The sequence below is a fragment of the Etheostoma spectabile genome, chromosome 4, assembly GCF_008692095.1.
Source record: "Etheostoma spectabile isolate EspeVRDwgs_2016 chromosome 4, UIUC_Espe_1.0, whole genome shotgun sequence".
Lineage (NCBI taxonomy): Eukaryota > Metazoa > Chordata > Actinopteri > Perciformes > Percidae > Etheostoma > Etheostoma spectabile.
In genome coordinates this window covers 34,599,038-34,619,263 of record NC_045736.1, presented here as the reverse complement: position 1 = coordinate 34,619,263, position 20,226 = coordinate 34,599,038, and the positions used below count along the sequence as shown (strand labels likewise).

At 40.0% G+C, this 20,226-nt stretch overlaps 1 protein-coding gene across 1 annotated transcript in view; it reads left to right on the top strand.

The window, feature by feature from the left end:
* cntn2 (contactin 2) overlaps positions 1-20,226 on the top strand; it is a 92,813-nt gene that overhangs the window by 58,954 nt on the left and 13,633 nt on the right. Inside the window, exons 8-17 of the mRNA XM_032513171.1 lie at positions 96-277; positions 1,586-1,722; positions 3,667-3,796; positions 4,045-4,195; positions 12,428-12,555; positions 13,855-14,030; positions 16,368-16,488; positions 16,944-17,102; positions 18,272-18,421; positions 20,110-20,180. Of these exons, the coding sequence (XP_032369062.1) occupies positions 96-277; positions 1,586-1,722; positions 3,667-3,796; positions 4,045-4,195; positions 12,428-12,555; positions 13,855-14,030; positions 16,368-16,488; positions 16,944-17,102; positions 18,272-18,421; positions 20,110-20,180 (1,405 nt within the window). The remainder of the gene's footprint in view (positions 1-95; positions 278-1,585; positions 1,723-3,666; positions 3,797-4,044; positions 4,196-12,427; positions 12,556-13,854; positions 14,031-16,367; positions 16,489-16,943; positions 17,103-18,271; positions 18,422-20,109; positions 20,181-20,226) is intronic.

Sequence of the window (20,226 nt, the reverse complement as noted above, 5' to 3'; positions counted from 1 at the left end):
CATCCCCATCATGGCCTCTATGCTCTTCCATTTTTAAAATGACCATTCTTCCTTTACTTTACATCCAACTCCTCTGTCTATTTTGTGTCTCATAGTCCAGTCCCAAAACTGCGATGGAGGAAGGTGGACGGTTTGATGCCGTCCAAGGCAGGCTCCAGTGCTGAGAGCCCCACCCTCATCCTGCCAGAACTCTCCTTCGATGACGAGGGTCTTTACGAATGTGAAGCCTACAACTCAGAGGGAAGTGACACATACCAGGGGCGCATCAATGTGCAAGGTGAAGAAAAGATAGTGTGTGTGTCTGTTAATATTACAGCAAAGCAGCACAATGTATCAGCTTAATCAGGGATGTTTTGACAGCAGTTAAACAGACATCCTGGTTACTTACGTTAAAGTCATGACGTTTGGGCACCTGGGTTGCTCACCTGGTAGAGCGTGCGCCCAGTCGCCATTTGCTGCATGTCGTTCCCCGTCTCGCTGTCTCCCCTTTCATGTCTTCAGCTGTCCTATTAAAATAAAGGCTTAAAATGCCCAATAAATAATCTTAAAAAAAAAATCAGACATGGATTATTCCGTATCACACATGCAGGGAAAGAGAAAGAGGGAGGGAGATCAAATGACTTGTATCACCTTCTGAGATCACTGTCATACATTTCCCTCAATCACTGTCTCTTATGCACAAAATCAATATAATAAACCAAGAGACTCTGAAAGTCAGAGATCAATCTTGTCACATCAGAAATAACAGATATCTGTCTATCAGTCTTTAAAAACTATTTCCCCGTTGCAGTGCGATCGAGTAAGAGTTACATCTAACAATAATTATCTGAACAGTCTTTCAATGCATTTCCAATATACCTTAAGGCCAACAGCAGGGATGAATAAATGAATATCCAGCACATTCAGTATGTGAGCAAAATGGAATCAAACAAGTCCTAAGTGAACGTCCTTGTGCGCTGTCAGATAATATAAAGCAGGCAACAGAAGTGGCTATCAGATAAAGTTAAACTGAAGTAATGACAGCACTGTTTGTCCCTCGCACCCACCATGGTCATTTAACATTTAAAATCCATCAGGGATGCAGCCTGTGAGCTAACAGAACATCTTCCTCGTTATCACATGTGCTGTCATGAATGAAGCTATAAGGAACATTAAAGTCGAAGTCTCCTCTGTCTGAATGACAAATCCATCACTTTACATACCGTCACCTTCCTAAAATAATCGCCTAAGTCATTTTTTGACAAAAAGTATTTTCTTGCCTAAATCATCTCCTCATGGTGCTGGCCACCTCTGGTAAAATTTCCTACATTCTCAGTTGAACAGGTGATGGGATTCTACGCCTTTGTATAACTGCCTAAGTCAAAATATGTTCAGTATTTGGTTCAGTTTTTGGTGTTTTCTGAAAAACGGGAAAAAATGACTTAGGCAATTATTTTAGGAAGGTGACGATACCTATTAAGCCAGCATTGTAATGTACTCCATGTCTGAAAGTGGCAAAACGTCTTCACTTCACTCCCTTAAGTGCATTTTCTGTTTCTGTTTTACTTCTGCTATTTTTCCTTAACGTTCTTCTCCCGACCTCCAGCTCAGCCGGAGTGGTTGCAGGTGATGAGCGACTCGGAGGTGGAGATCAGTTCCGAGCTTGTCTGGGGTTGTGTTGCTGCTGGTAAACCCCGACCCTCGGTACGCTGGCTACGCAACGGACAGCCACTCAGCACACAGGTAACACACACACCTACTTTCTACTGTACTGTATACCTCCACACATTAAGGGATGGTAAAATACTCCTTCTAGCACTGCTCTTTTTTCTATTAACCCTTACACTTTAAAAAATGTGCAGAATGTGGTAGGTCAGTCACTAATCATTGTTACTGTCTAGTGTTCTTGTTGTTCTTTTACTTCTGTAAACATCTCTGTGAATGGATTATTCCGACCTACAGAAAGTATTTTTCCTTTGAATTATAGAATACATTAAACTCAAAAAGGGTCACATGTTCTTATAAAGCTAGAGTGGACACAGAGGAAGCCAACCTCTTCTCAACTTGGAATAGGATAGATGCCACTGTGAATGATTGGGTACCAAGTAGAGCTGGGCAGTATATCAATATTATATTGATATTGTGATATGAGACAATGAGACAAGATATCGTCTTATATTTTGGAAATCGTAATTACGTAATATAGCATAAATGTTGTCTTTTCCTGGTTTGAAAGGCTGCATTACAGTAAAGTGATGTTGAGACTGCTGTAACTGTTATTTTTTACTGTTTTTGCAATATTATTTGCCTTTACCCACTTAGTCATTATATCCAAATTACTGATGATTATTTATCAAAAATCTTACTGTGTAAATATTTTGTGAAAGCACCAGTAGTCAACACTACAATATCTTTGCGGTATATATATCGAGGTATTTGTTAAAAAATATTGGGATATTTAATTTTCTCCATATGGCCCAGCCCTAGTACCAAGCATTGTTGATGTGAACTGTTCTAACCGTCTCTTTGCACAATAATGTCAAAGTAAAAAGAATCCCTTATATTTCATGTTCTACCGTTTCTCACTGCCAGTATTTAGAGGGAAGTATTAGTACATACAGAGTGAAGTTAACAGGATACCTGGATATCCATACAGGAATGCTTACTCTGGCGTCACAAGAAAAAAAACATAGTTTTCCCTGTTTACATGTCAGTGTAAGGTGAACCCAATTTCCAATCGAAATAGTAGTATCTCATGGTCAACCGCGTCAAATGCTGCACTAAGATCAAGTAACACCAACACTGAGGTTTTGTCATTATCTGCGTTAGAGTGGATGTCATTAAAGACTTTCACAAGAGCTGTTTCAGTGCTGTGGTGTGGTCGGAAACCCGACTGGAAGGCATCAAAACTGACAAGAAAAGGTTGAATTGACAAAATACAGCTTTTTCAATGATTTTACTTAAAACTGGAAGGTTTGATATTGCTACATATGATTAAATAAAACTGGCAGATAGAGATCATCTTTGTGATTCTCTGCAATATGTGGCTCATTTGTGTAGGATTGTTTGTTATGGTATAGTATATACCATGTATATTGGTTTGCATGCTGCTGAAAAACATTTTCAGGTTGTAAAAGTACAAAGTGTAAAAGAGTCTTATCATACTACACAATTATGACTATAAATGTAATGAACGACAAACAAATGATTTATTTACCTGCCGGTAACTTGTTGCGAATGTACTGTAGCAGTTTGAAGTCTCATGTCTCGCCTGTAATAACTACATAAGTTTCCTATGTTCTTAAGCCGGTAAATTGTCTGTGTCATGGCATGTTTAGTAACATTTGCCTCGGATTTTACCACATTTAAATTTCATCTTTTATTATTAGTCCCAATTGGCTTCTCAGAGAGTGGAAATTATTATATGAATGAGGGTTTTGTGACTTAACATTTTTCTGAAGTGTAAGAACAAATCAAAAGCAAAATCCCGAAGTTAAGCAAGCTCAAAAACATTGTACAGTTGAGTTTCAGTTGACAAATATTTCAGTTGGTGGGGAAAAGTGGGTAGGAGTTCTCCCCCTTACTGGGTGAAGTGGAATTGATTGTGACATTTTAATTCCCACACACCACAGCTCACATATGCACAAGACGCGTATGCTTTGTCCCCCCCATCCCCCATCCCCCTAGGACCGGGTAGAGGTTAACGGGGCTCGTCTTAAAATCAGTAACCTGGCCCTGGAGGATTCTGGGATGTACCAGTGTGTGGCTGAGAACAAACATGGCACAGTATACTCCACTGCCGAGCTCAGAGTCCAAGGTAAGGTGCAAGGAGCACTGTCTGTAAAACAACAATTCATTTTGTTGATTCATAACTTGAAAAGATTATCATTCCCAAATTTACATTTCTCAATGATAACATCAAGGTTAATACTGTACTAATCTCTTGCTTCAAGTTAAAAGCATTCTGCGTGTCTTTCATTATTCCTCGCTCCATCCTCTTTCTGCATCTCATCCATCTCCCTCTGTGTTGTGATTGGGACTTTATACTGCGTCCTGTCCTTCCAGTTCAGGCCCCTGACTTCCGGTTGAATCCAGTAAGGAGACTGATCCCAGCAGCCAGAGGGGGACAGGTGAAGATGGAGTGTCGCCCTCGAGCTGCCCCCAAGCCTAGCCTGTTTTGGAGCCGTGGGACAGAGCTGCTCACCAACAGCAGCAGGTAATACTCAATCAGTCTGATTTCCATACATAGTACAGCGCAAATGCTTCACACTTTAAAACCTTGTTAAACAAATACTGGTCATTTTACAATATTTCTATATCCCTCATTTCCTTCTGGTGGGTATTTGCCTGAGGGAGACTTGTGCTGTGATTTCAGAGAATGAGTTTAGAGTTCTCTATTGCAAAACAAATAAATAACACACAATATAGAATATACCTGAAATAGAGAAACTGAAGTTAACAGAATACCTGGACATCCACACAGATATGCTTACTCTGGCGTTGCAAGAAAAAAACACAGTTTTCCCTGTCTACATGTCAATACTGAAAACAGTTTCTTAACATCTTCACCCTGGCTGGTATTTATAAAAAAGATTTTCAGAGACCTAAAACGCAGTTTGTGTGGATGAAAGGCAAAGATGCATAGAAAAAACTGTTTTAAAAGAACCTTTGCATGTACAGTACATCTAGACTAGGTCCGTAGATAAAGAGCTTGGTGTAGAATTAATGGCTTCTCAGTAGGAAGTGTTAGATATTTACAGGAATCTGGACGAACAAATGAGAATGATTAAATTACACATTACTGTAGTGAATGTCTCCTATATGTATAATTTACTGATATAGCAGTAGACTCTACATTCTCTTGATAGTGAGGTCTTTGCCGCAGTCCTACCCTGCTCCAGGCAAATGATGACGCGTGTCCACTCTGGCAACTTCAGATTCAAGCGATAAATAATGTCACCATCTGCAGGGTGAGCAAGCCCTCAGTTTCTGCACACTCTAAAAGATGCAGCTCATTAAAAAAAAAAACATGTCAACTGTGAAACGATAAAAAAAAAAACAAGATGCCTACTTGGAGGTGAGATCAAAAGTGACTTACCATAATGCTGTGCGTATGTATCGGAGGATTTATTGCTGCTGATTTCATCAGATTCTGTCACAGATGCATGGGAAGTCTGTAACCACCTGAGTGTTGGTGTGTATCTATTGATTCAGAGGGGGTTTAAGGCCAAACACACAACCATGTTTGGCACACAACCATGAGTCAAAAACAAATCCCCTCAACAGAATCATAAAAATGAGCGGGAAAATCATTGGACAACCCCAGACCACTCTAAGCCATATTTGAGAAGCAAGCCATCAGGAAAAGTAAACTCATCATATCGGATCCGACACATAATCTCAACAACCAGTACCTTCAGGGAGGAGATTCTGCCATGTCTACCTTTGTACCAGCATCCATCAGACTGCTGAACAAACAATAATTGAATGTGCCTGACCACAAACACAGGAAAAATAAAGTTCTTTTGATTGATTGAAAGAAAGGTTTGTCAGGGTTTGCCCACCTCATATTAATATTGTTCTACATGTGAATTTATCGACGTTTGAATGCTTAGTGATTGGCAAACCCTTAAAATGTTGTTTGAGTAAGGACTAAATTGCTAATTCAAAGGCAATTAGGTCACCTACCCATTTAGTTTTAATCATCAGTGTGCGTGATTGACAGCATCTAATTACCTAGCACTCCATGCTATCCTCCTTTAGTCCAAACACATCAAGGCAAGACAATTTTATTTATAAAGCACATTTCAGCACAAGGAAACTCTAATTGCTTCACATAAAACATCAAACATTAAAAGTTCAGTATAACAATTAATACAAGAAAAAATATCCAATAGTAAAATTCACAGTTCCGTATTCAAATTTAATATGAAATAAAATACAAGAATAAAATTCACTGTTCAATATAAAAAATTAAGGAAACACAACATCAAACAGAAAGGTCTACAGCCTTGATTTAAAAGAGCTGAAAGTTGGGGCAGACTTGCAGTTTTCTGGTAGTTTGTTCCAGATATGTGGAGCATAATAACTGATCACTGCTTCTCCTTGTTTGGCCCTTGAAACCAAGGGGTAAGGGGTAGGGGTGAAAACATACCCCTAAGAAATGGGACACCACTTGGTTACATCACCATACAGTATCGATCACAAACTTCCACTTTGTGTGGGTTTTGACAACAGTGTCATATGCATTTATATATTTTATAGTTATTTTATGTTCACTTTGGTGGTGCAGAGGCAGATGTTCTTATCTGTGTAGTACTTAGGTCTGTTTGCAATATGTATACACATGTATCATGTGTACATACATATACACCCTGTCTACATGGTGTGTTGTATATCTGTTTTAGTTATCACCGTTTTGAATGTCATTGATGTTCAGAAAAACATTTTGTTAACTTTATTGCTGATAAATTAAACATAACAGGCAAAAAACACTACATAAAATGATGTTACAGAACCATTATCAACTATTAGAACCATAACTAACATGTCACACACATAAAAAGGCACTCATATGTGTGAAACTAAAAAAATACACACAAGACCACAAACAAACAAATTGACTAGCTACAGCTATTCTGATATTCCAGACCAGTCTGAAGCCTGTTGGCCTCACATTTCATCAGTGTCCCATATCAAAACCAACAACAATATACAAGTGCATGAACAGGAATTATTACACTAATACAGTACCAATGCAATAATGAATGGGTACAACATGAACATATGATTTAGGAAACTTCTCCTCATTTTCAGGCCCAAAGTGGATCAGCTGCTGTGAGCTGCTGTGTCCTCCTGTGTGATACAGGGCTGTATATGTAAAGCACGTAGCAATGTTTCATAGACCGTTAATATTAGTATATATATACATTATTATTATACACTCACCGGCCACTTTATTAGGTACACCTGTCCAACTGCTCGTTAACACTTAATTTCTAAGCAGCCAATCACATGGCGGCAACTCAGTGCATTTAGGCATGTAGACATGGTCAAGAGATCTCCTGCAGTTCAAACCGAGCACAGTATGGGGAAGAAAGGTGATTTGAGTGACTTTGACGTGGCATGATTGTTGGTGCCAGAAGGGCTGGTCTGAGTATTTCAGAAACTGCTAATCTACTGGGATTTTCACGCACAACCATCTCTAGGGTTTACAGAGAATGGTCGAAAAAAAAAAACATCCAGTGAGCGGCAGTTCTGTGGGCGGAAATGCCTTGTTGATGCCAGAGGTCAGAGGAGAATGGCCAGACTGGTTCGAGCTGATAGAAGGGCAACAGTGACTCAAATAACCACCCGTTACAACCAAGGTGGGCAGAAGAGCATCTCTGAACGCACAGTAGTCGAACTTTGAGGCAGATGGGCTCACAGCAGCAGAAGACCACATCGGGTGCCACTCCTTTCAGCTAAGAACAGGAAACTGAGACTACAATTTGCACAAGCTCATAGAAATTGGACAATAGAAGATTGGAAAAACGTTGCCTGGTCTGATGAGTCCGATTTCTGCTGCGACAGTCGGATGGTAGGGTCAGAATTTGGCGTCTACACATGAAAGCATGGATCCATCCTGCCTTGTATCAACGGTTCAGGCTGTTGGTGGTGGTGTCATGGTGTGGGGAATATTTTCTGGCACTCTTTGGGCCCCTTGGTACAATTGAGCATCGTTGCAACGCCACAGCCTACCTGAGTATTGTTGCTGAATGTCATCCCTTTATGACCATAATGTACCAACTTCTGATGGCTACTTTCAGCAGGATAATGCGCCATGTCATAAAAATGGAATCATCACAGACTGGTTTCTTGAACATGACAATGAGTTCGCTCTACTCAAATGGCCTCCACAGTCACCAGATCTCAATCCAAAAGAGCATCTTTGGGATGTGGTGGAACGGGAGATTCGCATCATGGATGTGCAGCCGACAAATCTGCGGCAACTGTGTGATGCCATCATGTCAATATGGACCAAACTCCCTGAGGAATGCTTCCAGCACCTTGTTGAATCTATGCCACGAAGAATTGAGGCAGTTCTGAAGGCAAAAGGGGGTCCAACCCGTTACTAGCATGGGGTACCTAATAAAGTGGCCGGTGAGTGTATACATCGCATAGATTGTATATATATATATATATATACAATCTATGCGATGTATACAGTCCATTCAAGGCAGAGAAATGCGGGACTGTTGTGCAAATCAACGTTAGCGTTAGCGATTAGCGTTAGCATTGCAAGCTAGCGATTTTTAAAAAGTTTCAGTTAAGAACATGGTTGCAAGTATATATGCACAGGACTGCATAGACCACAAAACAAGACTGTCGTAACTTTTTAATCAATTATTTAAGCCGAAAGTACTTACATTTATGTGTCTCTCTGGTCGATGCGGCAGCCACACACTGCTTGTGTGTTTACAAGTGAGGTCGCGTCCACACTCGGTTCCTAGGGGTATACACCCCTTGGTCTATCCCCTACCCCTAACAATTGTGACACCACTAGGTCCCGCGTGAACGCGCAAAAACGAGGGTAAGGGGTAAGGGGTAGGGGTAAGACGAAGGAATGGGATTCAACCTAAGTCTACTGAAGATAAAAGCACAAACAAGTTTTTCCAAATCCTGCTGAGCCATAAGTCTTCTAAGACTTAATATATTCTTAAGCTGGAAGTAGGCTGACTTTGTTATTGTGTTAATGTAGCTGTTGAAATTCAGGTCTAAGTCCATCACTACACCAACATTTTTTGCTTTGTCTCTTGTTTTTAAGAGTGACATTGAAGCTGAGTGCTGACATTCAATTGCTACTCCTTTGCTCTACCTCAGTTTTTTCTGTATTTAGTTAAGACCATTTTGGCACATCCAGTTGTTGATTTGTTCAATGCAATTTGTCAGTTTTTGTATTGGACTATAGTCTCCTGGCGTTAAAGATATTTATAGTTGTTTGTCATCCGCATAGCTATTGTGACTTATCTTGTTATTTTCCATAATCTGAGCCAGTGGAAGCATGTAGATGAAAAGGAGAGGTCCCAGAATTGAGCCTTGGGGAATTCTGTACATCATAGTTTTACGCTCAGATACACGATGTTCTATTGACACAAAATAGTCCCTATTCTGCCGATAGGATTCAAACCAGATTAGAACTGATCCAGAAAGGTGAACCCAGTTTCCAATCGATCTAGTAGTATCTCATGGTCGACCACGTCAAATGCCGCACTAAGATCAAGTAACACCAACACTGAGGTTTTTTCATTATCTGCGTTAGAGTGGATGTCATTAAAGACTTTCACAAGAGCTGTTTCAGTGTTGTGGTGTGGTCGGAAACCCGACTGGAAGGCATCAAAACTGTTGTTTACTGACAAGAAAAGGTTGAGTTGGCAAAATACAGCTTTTTCAATGATTTTACTTAAAATTGAAGGTTTGATATTGGCCGATAAGTGCTCATTAGTGACATATTTAAGTTGTTCTTAACAGTGACTTGATGACTGAGGTTTTCAGGGCCTGTGGGAAGATACCTGTAAGAAGAGATGTGTTTGTAGGAGATCTGAAGCCAAACAGCTTGTTTGTTGGTAGAACATCAGGGCAACAGGAGGAGTTTTTCAATTGTTATATATATAATGTCCTCCAGGTTGTTGTGGTTTATCATATGAAATTGTGTCATAAAGGAATTTATTTTGCTTGGTCTCTGTGACAACACAGGTCCTGTATTTGATATGGACGCATTTACTGTTTGTCTAATTTTCTGAATTTTATCTGTGAAGAAGATGGCAAATTCGTTGCAGGTCTTAGTGGATAAAAGTTCAGATATTACTGGTACGGGAGGGTTTGTTAGTCCATCGATAGTTGCAAACAAAGTAAGTGAGTTATTATTGTATCTGGCAATAATGTCAGAGAAGAAAGACTCCCTTGCATTTCTTAATTCAAAGTTATAAACGTGAATAAACATAATAAACGTCTGTTTATTATGTTAATATATAAGTATTATATTACGATATGAACAGTATAAACAGCTCTGAAATAGAGAATGAGATTGATGAATAAATAATAAGTGGAACCAGTAAAAGAGGAATGTAGCACAATGTGAAAGCAGTTATACATAGCCTATGTGACAAAAAAATTGTTATGGTTGAAATCAATAAATAGTCGTGATAATTAATTGTGCTCTTAATAGTGATCAAAATAATCGTGATAATCATTTTGGCCATAATTGTGCAGCCCTAGTTGTGTCCCTTATTGTGTGTGGCCTGTGTCACATGCTGAGTCAGTCCATAGTTCGCAAAAACACAACACAGTTCTTTAGTTCCTCTGTCCTGGGGGGCAGTCACATTCAGTGGGTGTCCACCAAGCAACAAATTAGCTGTTTCCAGCTGTTTGGAGAATGTAAGTGATACCTTTTTTCCACAGTTTAAAAGTAAGAGTGAATATGACATATGTCTGCCAGATAGCTTGAGTCTTAGTGTGACATCTCCAGACAATGTGAGTTAGTCTGGAAACTCTCAGTTCATTTTTTAATTTCTGAGGAGCATTGTCAACAGCTGTAAATGACTTGATTGGATAAACCTACAACCAGTCAGAGCTATGAAACATAATGGGTATGTTAACAGCCTACAGCATGCAGAGATGAGCTGTGATGTATCAACATGTCTGTCAAGTGCCAATGTTTTTGCCGTCAAAATTTTTATACAATTCTACAACAAGATCAGCCCTGGTAGCCCACCTAGTTGAGCGTGTGCCTGATGTACCAACGTTCAGTCCTGATGGCCAGGGTTTGATTCCGACCGATGGCCATGCCATACCTAAGCTAGTTTTATGTTCGTCATCACATATTTAGCTTGAAGCACAATGGCTCCACAAGTTGTCATGGTGTCAAACCTGCTTATATGAGATCATCGGCTGTCCGTATCTGTAATGAAAGCCATGCAACTTCTATGAGGGACCCTCCCTTCAATAGCATCTAACTCTACTATTGTCCAGGCGTCCCTGCTTGGGCAAGGTAACGTAAACCGATTCAGGTCTGCTATCCTAACCTTAACTACTCAAGGTTATTACCTAACTCCAACCAATCGGTCTGCTTCGTAGGGCAGGACTTGCCTAGGAGTTGCGTGGGATTTATAATAACCCATATGCCATGTGCCTTTGATGTTGATGTAAAACACATCCGTGGCAGGGATAATGTTGCAGCTGATGCATTGTTGCACTCTTATTAATGTTGCATTGAATTTAACACAGGTTCTGATTCCGGTTTCCCATAAATTGTAGGGTGGGTTTGTTCTCTCTTGGTGCACTCGTGTGTGTAGCTGCCAGGCAGCAGTGAAAAGACCAGACTGTTGACAACAATCAGTTTTTTATTTTTTTTATTAACCTTTATTTTACCAGGAATAATCCCATTGAGATTCAGAATCTCTTTTACAAGGGAGTCCTGGCCAAGACAGCAGCACAATAGACAGACAGAAATATACAGTAAAAAACCAACAACATAAAACAGAAAAAGACAGATGTGTGAGACATGTGTTACATCAATAACACTTCTTAGTCGCATACTAATAGAAGTGTTTCATGTGAGTACAGTACTGCAGGTCAAAAGTGACAGTAGCTCTAAACGAAATTAGGCAATAACTTATTTTAATATTGATCGGAAAATTGTTTATTTTTTTGCTAATCACACGTGGTTTCTTCTTTTGTGACTAGTGACCTCACCACAGACTCTTAACATTGAGTTTGGAGAATAAAATGAACCAAGAACTAATTTGTAAATAAACAGAATTTTCAGCAGCAAGCTGAAGCAGAGCAGCTGGGATCATGTGGATGGGAAACCTTTCAGAGTGGGGAATCAAAACCTGAAATGGATGTATATTTTAAAGCATACAGGGGATATATTCAACCGCTTCAGTATCACTGCTACCACTAAAGTGAGAGTAGGCATACAGGTGGTTGATGCAATAATAGGAACACCTGTATGACACAACACACTTAAATACAGTAGCACTAACACAAATACTATCTTTGTGATGCATGTTGTTGTCGGGGAAAGAGAAATAGAAATGGTGAGCATGCTTTAGAAACAGGAGTAACAGTACAGCAGTATTGGTTGGATTATGATTTTTTAAAGTAACAACAGGAGGTGTGGGGGCAACAGAAAGTGCTCTGAGTTTACAAATGACAGATAATCTCTGCTGAGATCATTTTTAGATTTGAGATTTTAGTGAGTCCAAGTTGTTTTAATAATGTTGACCTGTTCTACTGTCTTGCGATGGAGGAAACGGATAGTGCTCTTTGATTATATTTAAAGAAAATGTTAATATTGAATGTAATCCATTAAATGAGAGTTGTTTCCAATATTCTGTCCACCCCCCTGCATGCATTGAGTTGGCAGCGGGCTCTCTTTACCCTCCACATGCTGCTGTCTTCACAGAGTCACAGTAACTCCAGACGGCGTGTTATGGATCAACAACATCAGCAGGGCAGATGAGGGGAAATACACCTGCTTTGCTGAAAACTACCTGGGCAAAGCCAATAGCACCGGACACCTGTCTGTCAGAGGTACACGCACGCACATGCACACACACACACACACATACACACACACACACACACACACACACACACAAAAAATAAAGCAAAACATCCAAAGTCAGTAGCCTTGTAATCTGAAAACTACAACTGTCAGTCACCTGTGACCCATAAGCTACCTTTAACTTTAAGCAAAGTTGAATTTTCCAGTGGAAAACGTATCTTTGACCATAAACTGAAGTCTTAATGATTAAAACACAAATTAATATTTCTTGAAATCCGAAGTAATTGGGAAAACAAAATCACAAATTAGCACTAAAACCAATAAATCAACTGGGCTCATGTACTGTATTGGTGTATTATCTTATTACAGATATATCTGTATGGCATATATGGCAGATAAATAGCACAAAATTGTAGTACAGACATGTCAAACATATGTTTTAACTAATGTCAAAAATAAAATAAAAAATGGTTTAAAGTATAATAAAAATTAATTAAATTTAAAACTAGTTTGTTCACCAGAGAGCACTGACAAATTTTATTTGTAAAATGTCCTGCTCAGTACATAGTGTGGTCACAATGCTTTAAAAACAAAACAAATGGATCCTTAATAAAAATGAGGGTTTATTTTTTTGTGTGATGTAAAGTTTTAAAATCTTTTTAAAATCTTAAAGGCTATATGAGAAAAATGACAGCACACACAGTTTATGTGTTAGGTTTTGTCTCTTAGCAGGCCTTTTCATGATTGTTAAAGAAGAAGAAGGTATTACACATTATAATTAATTGATCTTTCTAATACTTAGTATAAACACTTCTAATCTGCAGATAGACTATTAAGAATAACAATGTCACTTTCACATAATCTGGACTCTCCCCACATACCACAAGCCTATTTAAATAGAACGCTACTTGAAAAGCGTTGTTATCTTTCACCTGAGCAAATCCCCAGTTGGGGTTTTCTTTCTAAAGGACCTTTTTCTCAGCAGACATTTTGACATTTTTCATTGCAGGCAACAACAGGTGAAACAAATGTTTGTTTACAATTGCTCTATTCTATCAAGTCTCCGAATGCCATGACAGTGAGCCAACTGTGCTTTACCTGCTTGGACATGCCCAAATGTCAGATGTGAGAAAGCTTGATTGATGGGATGCGAAAACTGGCCTCATTATGTTACAGTCGCCTATCAGGAAACATCAACTTTCTCTTTATTTTAGAGGATTTCTTCTTGTATATTCAAACGTGGTTCTCATAGAGCCACAAACGTTCACACCACTGCCACTAGTTTTCTTCTGAATTAGCTTTAATTTTCTGCCTAAACTATGCAGATGCCACCAAGATCACGCTGGCTCCTTCCAACGCTGACATCAACCAGGGGGAGAACGTGACGCTACAGTGTCACGCTTCCCACGACCCCACCATGGACCTCACCTTCACCTGGGCCCTCAACGGGGTCCTTCTGGATCTGGAGGCCTCGGCCGGGCCGTACCATCGGGTGGAGGGGGTGAGTCTTGCCAGGCGAGGTATAGAGAGGGTGGGAGGGATATTTTGTGTGTCAGACTGGAAGCCCTGAAGAACAATTCTGCTGCATGGAGGTTTGCACATTCCAGTGTTTTTGATCAAGTTCTGTGTGGGTGATTTTGTGAGGCAGTGTATGGGAAGAGGGGACATCACTGATTACGTGTGCATGCACATAACATTCTGTTTTTTGTTCTAATTCTGAAAAAGACGATATTCAGACTAAACTGTATACATGGCTTTCAGTGTAGTGTTGATGTAATCTGAACATTTCCACACCAGCCTTGTTTAGAGTCCCTTCATATTGTCCATTTTTGAGTATCTGAATCCCCCTCTGCACATTCCCCCAGATGCTCTGGAAGAACAGAAAATACCAATCACTATCTGTTGTAAATGAACACATGAAAATTAAAACATCAATATCAAAAAATAAGATGGTAACCAATTCATGGGGTGTCAAATACGTAAATCAACCTGTTGATATCCAAGTCTTTGATCATGTTTAAAAGTAGCTGTGTTTGTCCTTCTCATCGGGTCTGCAGCCTTAAACGGTTGGCTTGACTAAAGACTATTAATCGCACGCTATATGGTAATAAATGGTCTGAAGCAAGATGAATTGTTAGCCTACCTTGTGCACTAACTGTTACTGAGAAAGTATTGACCAACGTCAAGTCAAAATAAACCATAAACTACTGCTTAATATCTACAGTAAAATAACAGCCAGCTGGCACTTCTAAAATGCGTAGATATTGTTAAATAGTAAAATCTCAACTTAGCTTGCACCTAAGTTATAGCATATTTGAGTTTGCTATCATCGTTAGCAATATAGTCAGCTAGTTTGAGGTGTATGCAGACTAACCATTACATCAGCAGCACATTTCCCGTTTAAACAAGAACTTACCTGCATCATCTCGCAGTTTCTTCTTCTTTCTTTCTAGCCTACTGTCAAACTTTGTTAGACCAGGTGCAATCCAACAGACGAGACCACTAAGATAGGGAAGGGCACCCAGGGGGAGCTTGGGAAGCTTAATGTGTGTGTTTTGGGGGGCACCATTGTTACTTTCTTGAGAAATTTAGTATTGTTCTGCCTGTTTTTTGATATACATGCCTTAAAAGTGCCTAATTTTTTTATACTGAAATAATATCGCCATGATGTGGATGATTTTTTAATAGGCTATTTTTGGTGCCCCCCTCAAGCACAGCTCGTGACGGCCCATCAGCATCACATTTTTCTTATTTTCAACAAATCCCATTCAAAGACCAAAATGAACAATGTGTTAGACCATCTCTCAGTGCTTTCTGACTTACCAGCAGTGTCTGTGGCTCTCAATAGGAGGAAATAGTCCATTAATTTGGGCTCTTTTCCACATTTGGTGCTTTATAGTTAGTGTTTGTGGCAGCAGGACGGTCAGGCTTTAAAGTGGGGCGGCACCATCCAGAACAGCATTCTGGCACTTTTGATTAATAAGTAAATCAATGTAATTGGCAGTTTCATACATCAGTGTATAATAAAAAAGAATATAATGAGAGTAATAGGAGAGCTATCATTAAAATAAAATAAAAGTTTGTTTATAGTATCAAATCATAAGAAAAGTTATCTTGAGACACTTTACAGATGGAGTAGGTCTAGACCACATTCTATAATTTACCAAAACTCAACAATTCCAGTAAGCTAGCTAGATAGTATGCTATATCTAGCAAGCAATTAGTGCAACAGTGGTGAGGAAAGCTCCCTTTTAGGAAGAAACCTGGGACAGACCCAGGCTCTTGGTAGGTGGTGTCTGGCGGTGCCAGTTGGGGATGTAATGAACAGTGGCAATAACAGTCACAATAAAGATAATGGAACAGTGTCTACAAATTGTAGTCATAGTAGTTCATGTCATAGCAGGGCACTGCAGGGCGTTACAGGGTGTAGCGTGGCATAGCAGAGCATACTCTGGATTGGAGGGAAAGGATGCCAAAAAACAGGCTTCCAAGCATTTTCAGTTTAACTTGGTTGACCATGTGCAAGATATTTCCCAACTATAATTAGTTCATTTCAGGACAGCAAATTGAACATTTCATGGTACCTGAGCACAGGGCCTGGCAGAAACACTCTCCTAAATGGGATTAATTATCTATTTCATTTCCCCGTTCCTTTATGTCTAAAGGTTTAATGAGTGTTGATGTGATAAGACACTGTGGGTCTAGCTGAAAATAAGCTCCTGTAATCTTCAGCTCAGGAAGTTCACTGTAATGTTGTTGTGTCTGTTAGAATCCTGACTAACACAGCGTTGAACTTACGTGCTCGGTTCTCTGTCTTGCTCTGTCTGTGCCCTTTCAGAAGGAAAACATTGGTGATCTGCTGATTGTGAATGCTCAGCTGAGTCAAGCAGGGATGTACACGTGCACAGCTCAGACTGTGGTGGACAGCGCTTCGGCTTCAGCCAAACTAGTAGTTCGAGGTAAGGTGCCTCACAGCTGTCTTCTTATGTCATTTTCTCAAGATTACTGCATTTACTATTACAGAAACACGAGAAAAAAAGCCTTGAAGACAAACCAATCAAATTCAGAGACACAGTTCTGCAAAACACATAAACAAAAGTCAGTGTGAAAACATATGGAGTCCCGTTTCCTTGTTATTTTTTGCCATATCAATGTTTTGTTTTTAATACAGTATGTTGATAGGTAAATATGATGTTGGTCATTCTGCACAGTAATAACTACAGGTGCTACTTGAGACCCTTGCAGCACTTCCGGGTTAGTTTGAGGTGTCAGTACAGATAACAGAAAGATATGTGTGTCTTTGAATTGGTGGGGCTTGCTGCAGAAATGTGGATATCTGAATCATTCAGTACTGATCAAACTCCTGTTACTTCATTTACCCAGTCAAACGCTAACATTTCTGTGCTGTGTCCAGGCCCCCCAGGACCTCCTGGAGGACTACTGGTGAAGAACGTGGCTGAGTCGTCGGTGGAGCTCAGGTGGAGTCGTGGCTACGATAACCACAGTCCCATCGGCAAATATGTCATCATGGGCCGGTCCTCGCTCTCAGCAGGGTGGAAGAAGATGAGGACAGGTGTGTGTGTGTGTGTGTGTGTGTGTGTGTGTGTGTGTGTGTGTGTGTGTGTGTGTGTGTGTGTGTGTGTGTGTGTGTGTGTGTGTGTGTGTGTGTGTGTGGTTGTGTGTGGGTGGGTGGGTGGGTGTGTGTAAGGGCGGACTGGCCATCTGGCATACCGGGCACTTTTCCAGTGTGCCGACATGCTTCAGTCATGCTTTTTTTTTTATTGTTGTCCGCCCATGAACCAGCCAATAATAATGTCAATAAAAGTGGTGGCCCATTGTTTTTTCATTTGACACTGGGCTGGCCCAAAACACTTTAAAAACACCCCCTACTCTCACGATGAAATGGACTCGTCCGTAACGGTGTGCAGCGCGATAGATAAACACAAAGTGGCAGAAGAAGTGGGAAGTACACAAACAGAGAAGAAGAAGATGAGTCTGAACGCGAAAGTTACTCAAGCGGCTCAAATAAAAGAAAAAAGACATGATAAGTCTAAAATCTGAAATCCTGAAATCGACCAATTAAACTCAAGTAATCCTGGAATTAAACAAACATCCATGAAAACCATGAAAAAAAATAAGGCATAAAATAAATTACGTAAATGTAATTAAAATGAGGATGTGTAGACCTATGTGTGTATGTGTGAGTGGTTATGAACAACTGGAAGGCAAAACAGAATCAAATATGAACACTTACAGTAAACTATTAAAACTATTCTATTCATCTATTTACCTCACTACACCTCCTTCCCGTTTGACTACCATCTCTGCCCCTCGCCGCTCGAATTCCCTTCCACCAGACATTCGCAAAATTAACTCGCTTTCCCTTTTCAAAATCCTCTTGAAAACATATTTTTTCTCATCTGTACTTATTAATGTTCTTTTTTTTTACCATTATTATTATTATTAATATTATTTTGTTGTCTTGTAAGGTGACTTTCAGTGTCTAGGAAGGCGCCCAAAAATAAAAAATATTATTATTAATAGTAGTAGTAGTAGTAGAAAAACCAAACATCAAACATTTACTGGTTATAGCTTTTTAAATGGGATAACTGAGTCAACCTAAATAAGTACTTAGAAAAATGCATCATGGACATTTTGTCATTAGGGAATAAATGGATATTGAATATTGATGCTTCACATATCTTTCCATGTGAATAAACACATCTGCCCGCTGAACACCAGAGCCGGTGAACATCGAAGGGAATGCAGAGTCGGCTCGTGTGATGGGACTGATGCCCTGGATGGATTATGAATTCCAGGTCATCGCCAGCAACATCCTGGGCAGCGGCGAGGCCAGCCTGCCCTCACACACCATCCGCACACAGCAAGCAGGTGAGGGGCCACAGGTCGCATCCAGAAAACCAAAGGCAAAGTTTGCCCTGGAATCCCACTACCATTATTGTCATTCATCTCATTACAGTCATGGGGTTATTCAATTCAATTCAGTTTGAATTGAATTAAATAAACCCATGTTTGTAATAAGTTGTATGACAATAATGCTTACTCTTACAATAACACTTACATTACAGTCTGGTTACATGAACATACTGTATAGAAAATGCCAAAGCAGCTCAGCATCAGAGTAGGATCTAATAGAAACATCACCATCATGAAAACTGCTAAAACAGAAATACAAATGAAAAGATAAAATGTGGCTTTTGGTGCTACGGAAGCTGGCGGAGCTGCTGGAGATCTGCTGGGTAGCAGCTAACAACTCCTCAGGGCTCTGTTGACAACTTATGCCATGTCAGGGGGAACTGCCAGCAGCAGGAAATGCTTCTCAGAATAAAAATTGGAATCAGAAAAGGTTTTATTGCCACAATAAGTACACATATGTGGAATTTTCCTGGGTGAAAGCTGCATACATAAAGAAACAAACAAACTTATTAAACATGAACACGAAATAAACAATACATTTAGTAAAACAAATACATCCATACCTCCATCCATACATACTGTACATACATACATACATACATACATACATACATACAAACATACATACATACATACATACGTACATACAAACATGCATACATACATACATACATACATACATACATACATACATACATACATACTGTACATACATACTGTACATACAAAATAACTTAAAAAATGAAAAAAAGAGGCTGAATGGGTTGATTGTAGAATTTGCAAGAATATATAGGCTGTGCAATGGGCAGATGTATAGTCCAAAATGAAAGTTAATGTAGTGACTAGGAATGTGTGGGGGGGCCTCCTGCCGGAGGAGAGGGGTTCAACCAGTTTGTGTCCAGGGTTAGAGGGATCGACTTCAATCTTTCCTGCCCGCATCTACTTAATACTTGAAACGCGTGGGAAACCTTAGTGTTTTCACCTGAAATCAGACCAGATGTTGTGATATGGTCCCCAGCAGTCAACAAGGGTATTGCCATCGTGCTCACTGTTCCTTGGGAGTTAGTTAGCAGCCGAGTACAGGAAGGCTGGCTGGGCTACAACCATCCACCCAGTTGAAGTTTGGGTGTAGGGGCTTCGTAGGGAAATTAGCGGCCCAGCTTCTGCAGGCAGTGGAGATGACTGGGGCGAGTCTACAGCGGGCATTCAGAGAGTTGGCAGAGGAGGCTGAAAATTCTGGCTAGTGGGTGTGGCTACTGAGGAGGGATGGTGCGTGGAGTACAACACCTCAGCTGCAGGATAGATGCCATAAGATTCAGGTGTGTTATGCTAGTAGCGGCTAATGTAGCCTTAGACTCAAGCTGAGATGATGAGCTGGCTACATTAAAAGCTTAAGCAGTCTCTTTAAAAACAAAAATTCAAGCTGACATTCAAGTTCCTACACACTCAAATGGTATTAAGCCAATTCTGTTAAAACCTAATGTCTGTCTGCCAAATGTACTTAACTAATCATGTCGTAAGATTTTTAAAAAAAACAGAGCTTGCACCCTTCACGTTGGTGAAGGAACTGAAAGCATAATATCTATTTCCTGACTTATGCTACTTTCCCCTGATCCACTGTGTTTGTATTATTTGGCGCTCAGCTCCCACAGTGGCCCCCAGCGGTCTTGGAGGTGGAGGAGGAGACCGCAATGAACTCATTGTTACCTGGACGGTGAGTAGACAACTCGGTGTGTGTTTGTGTGTGTGTGTGTGTGTGT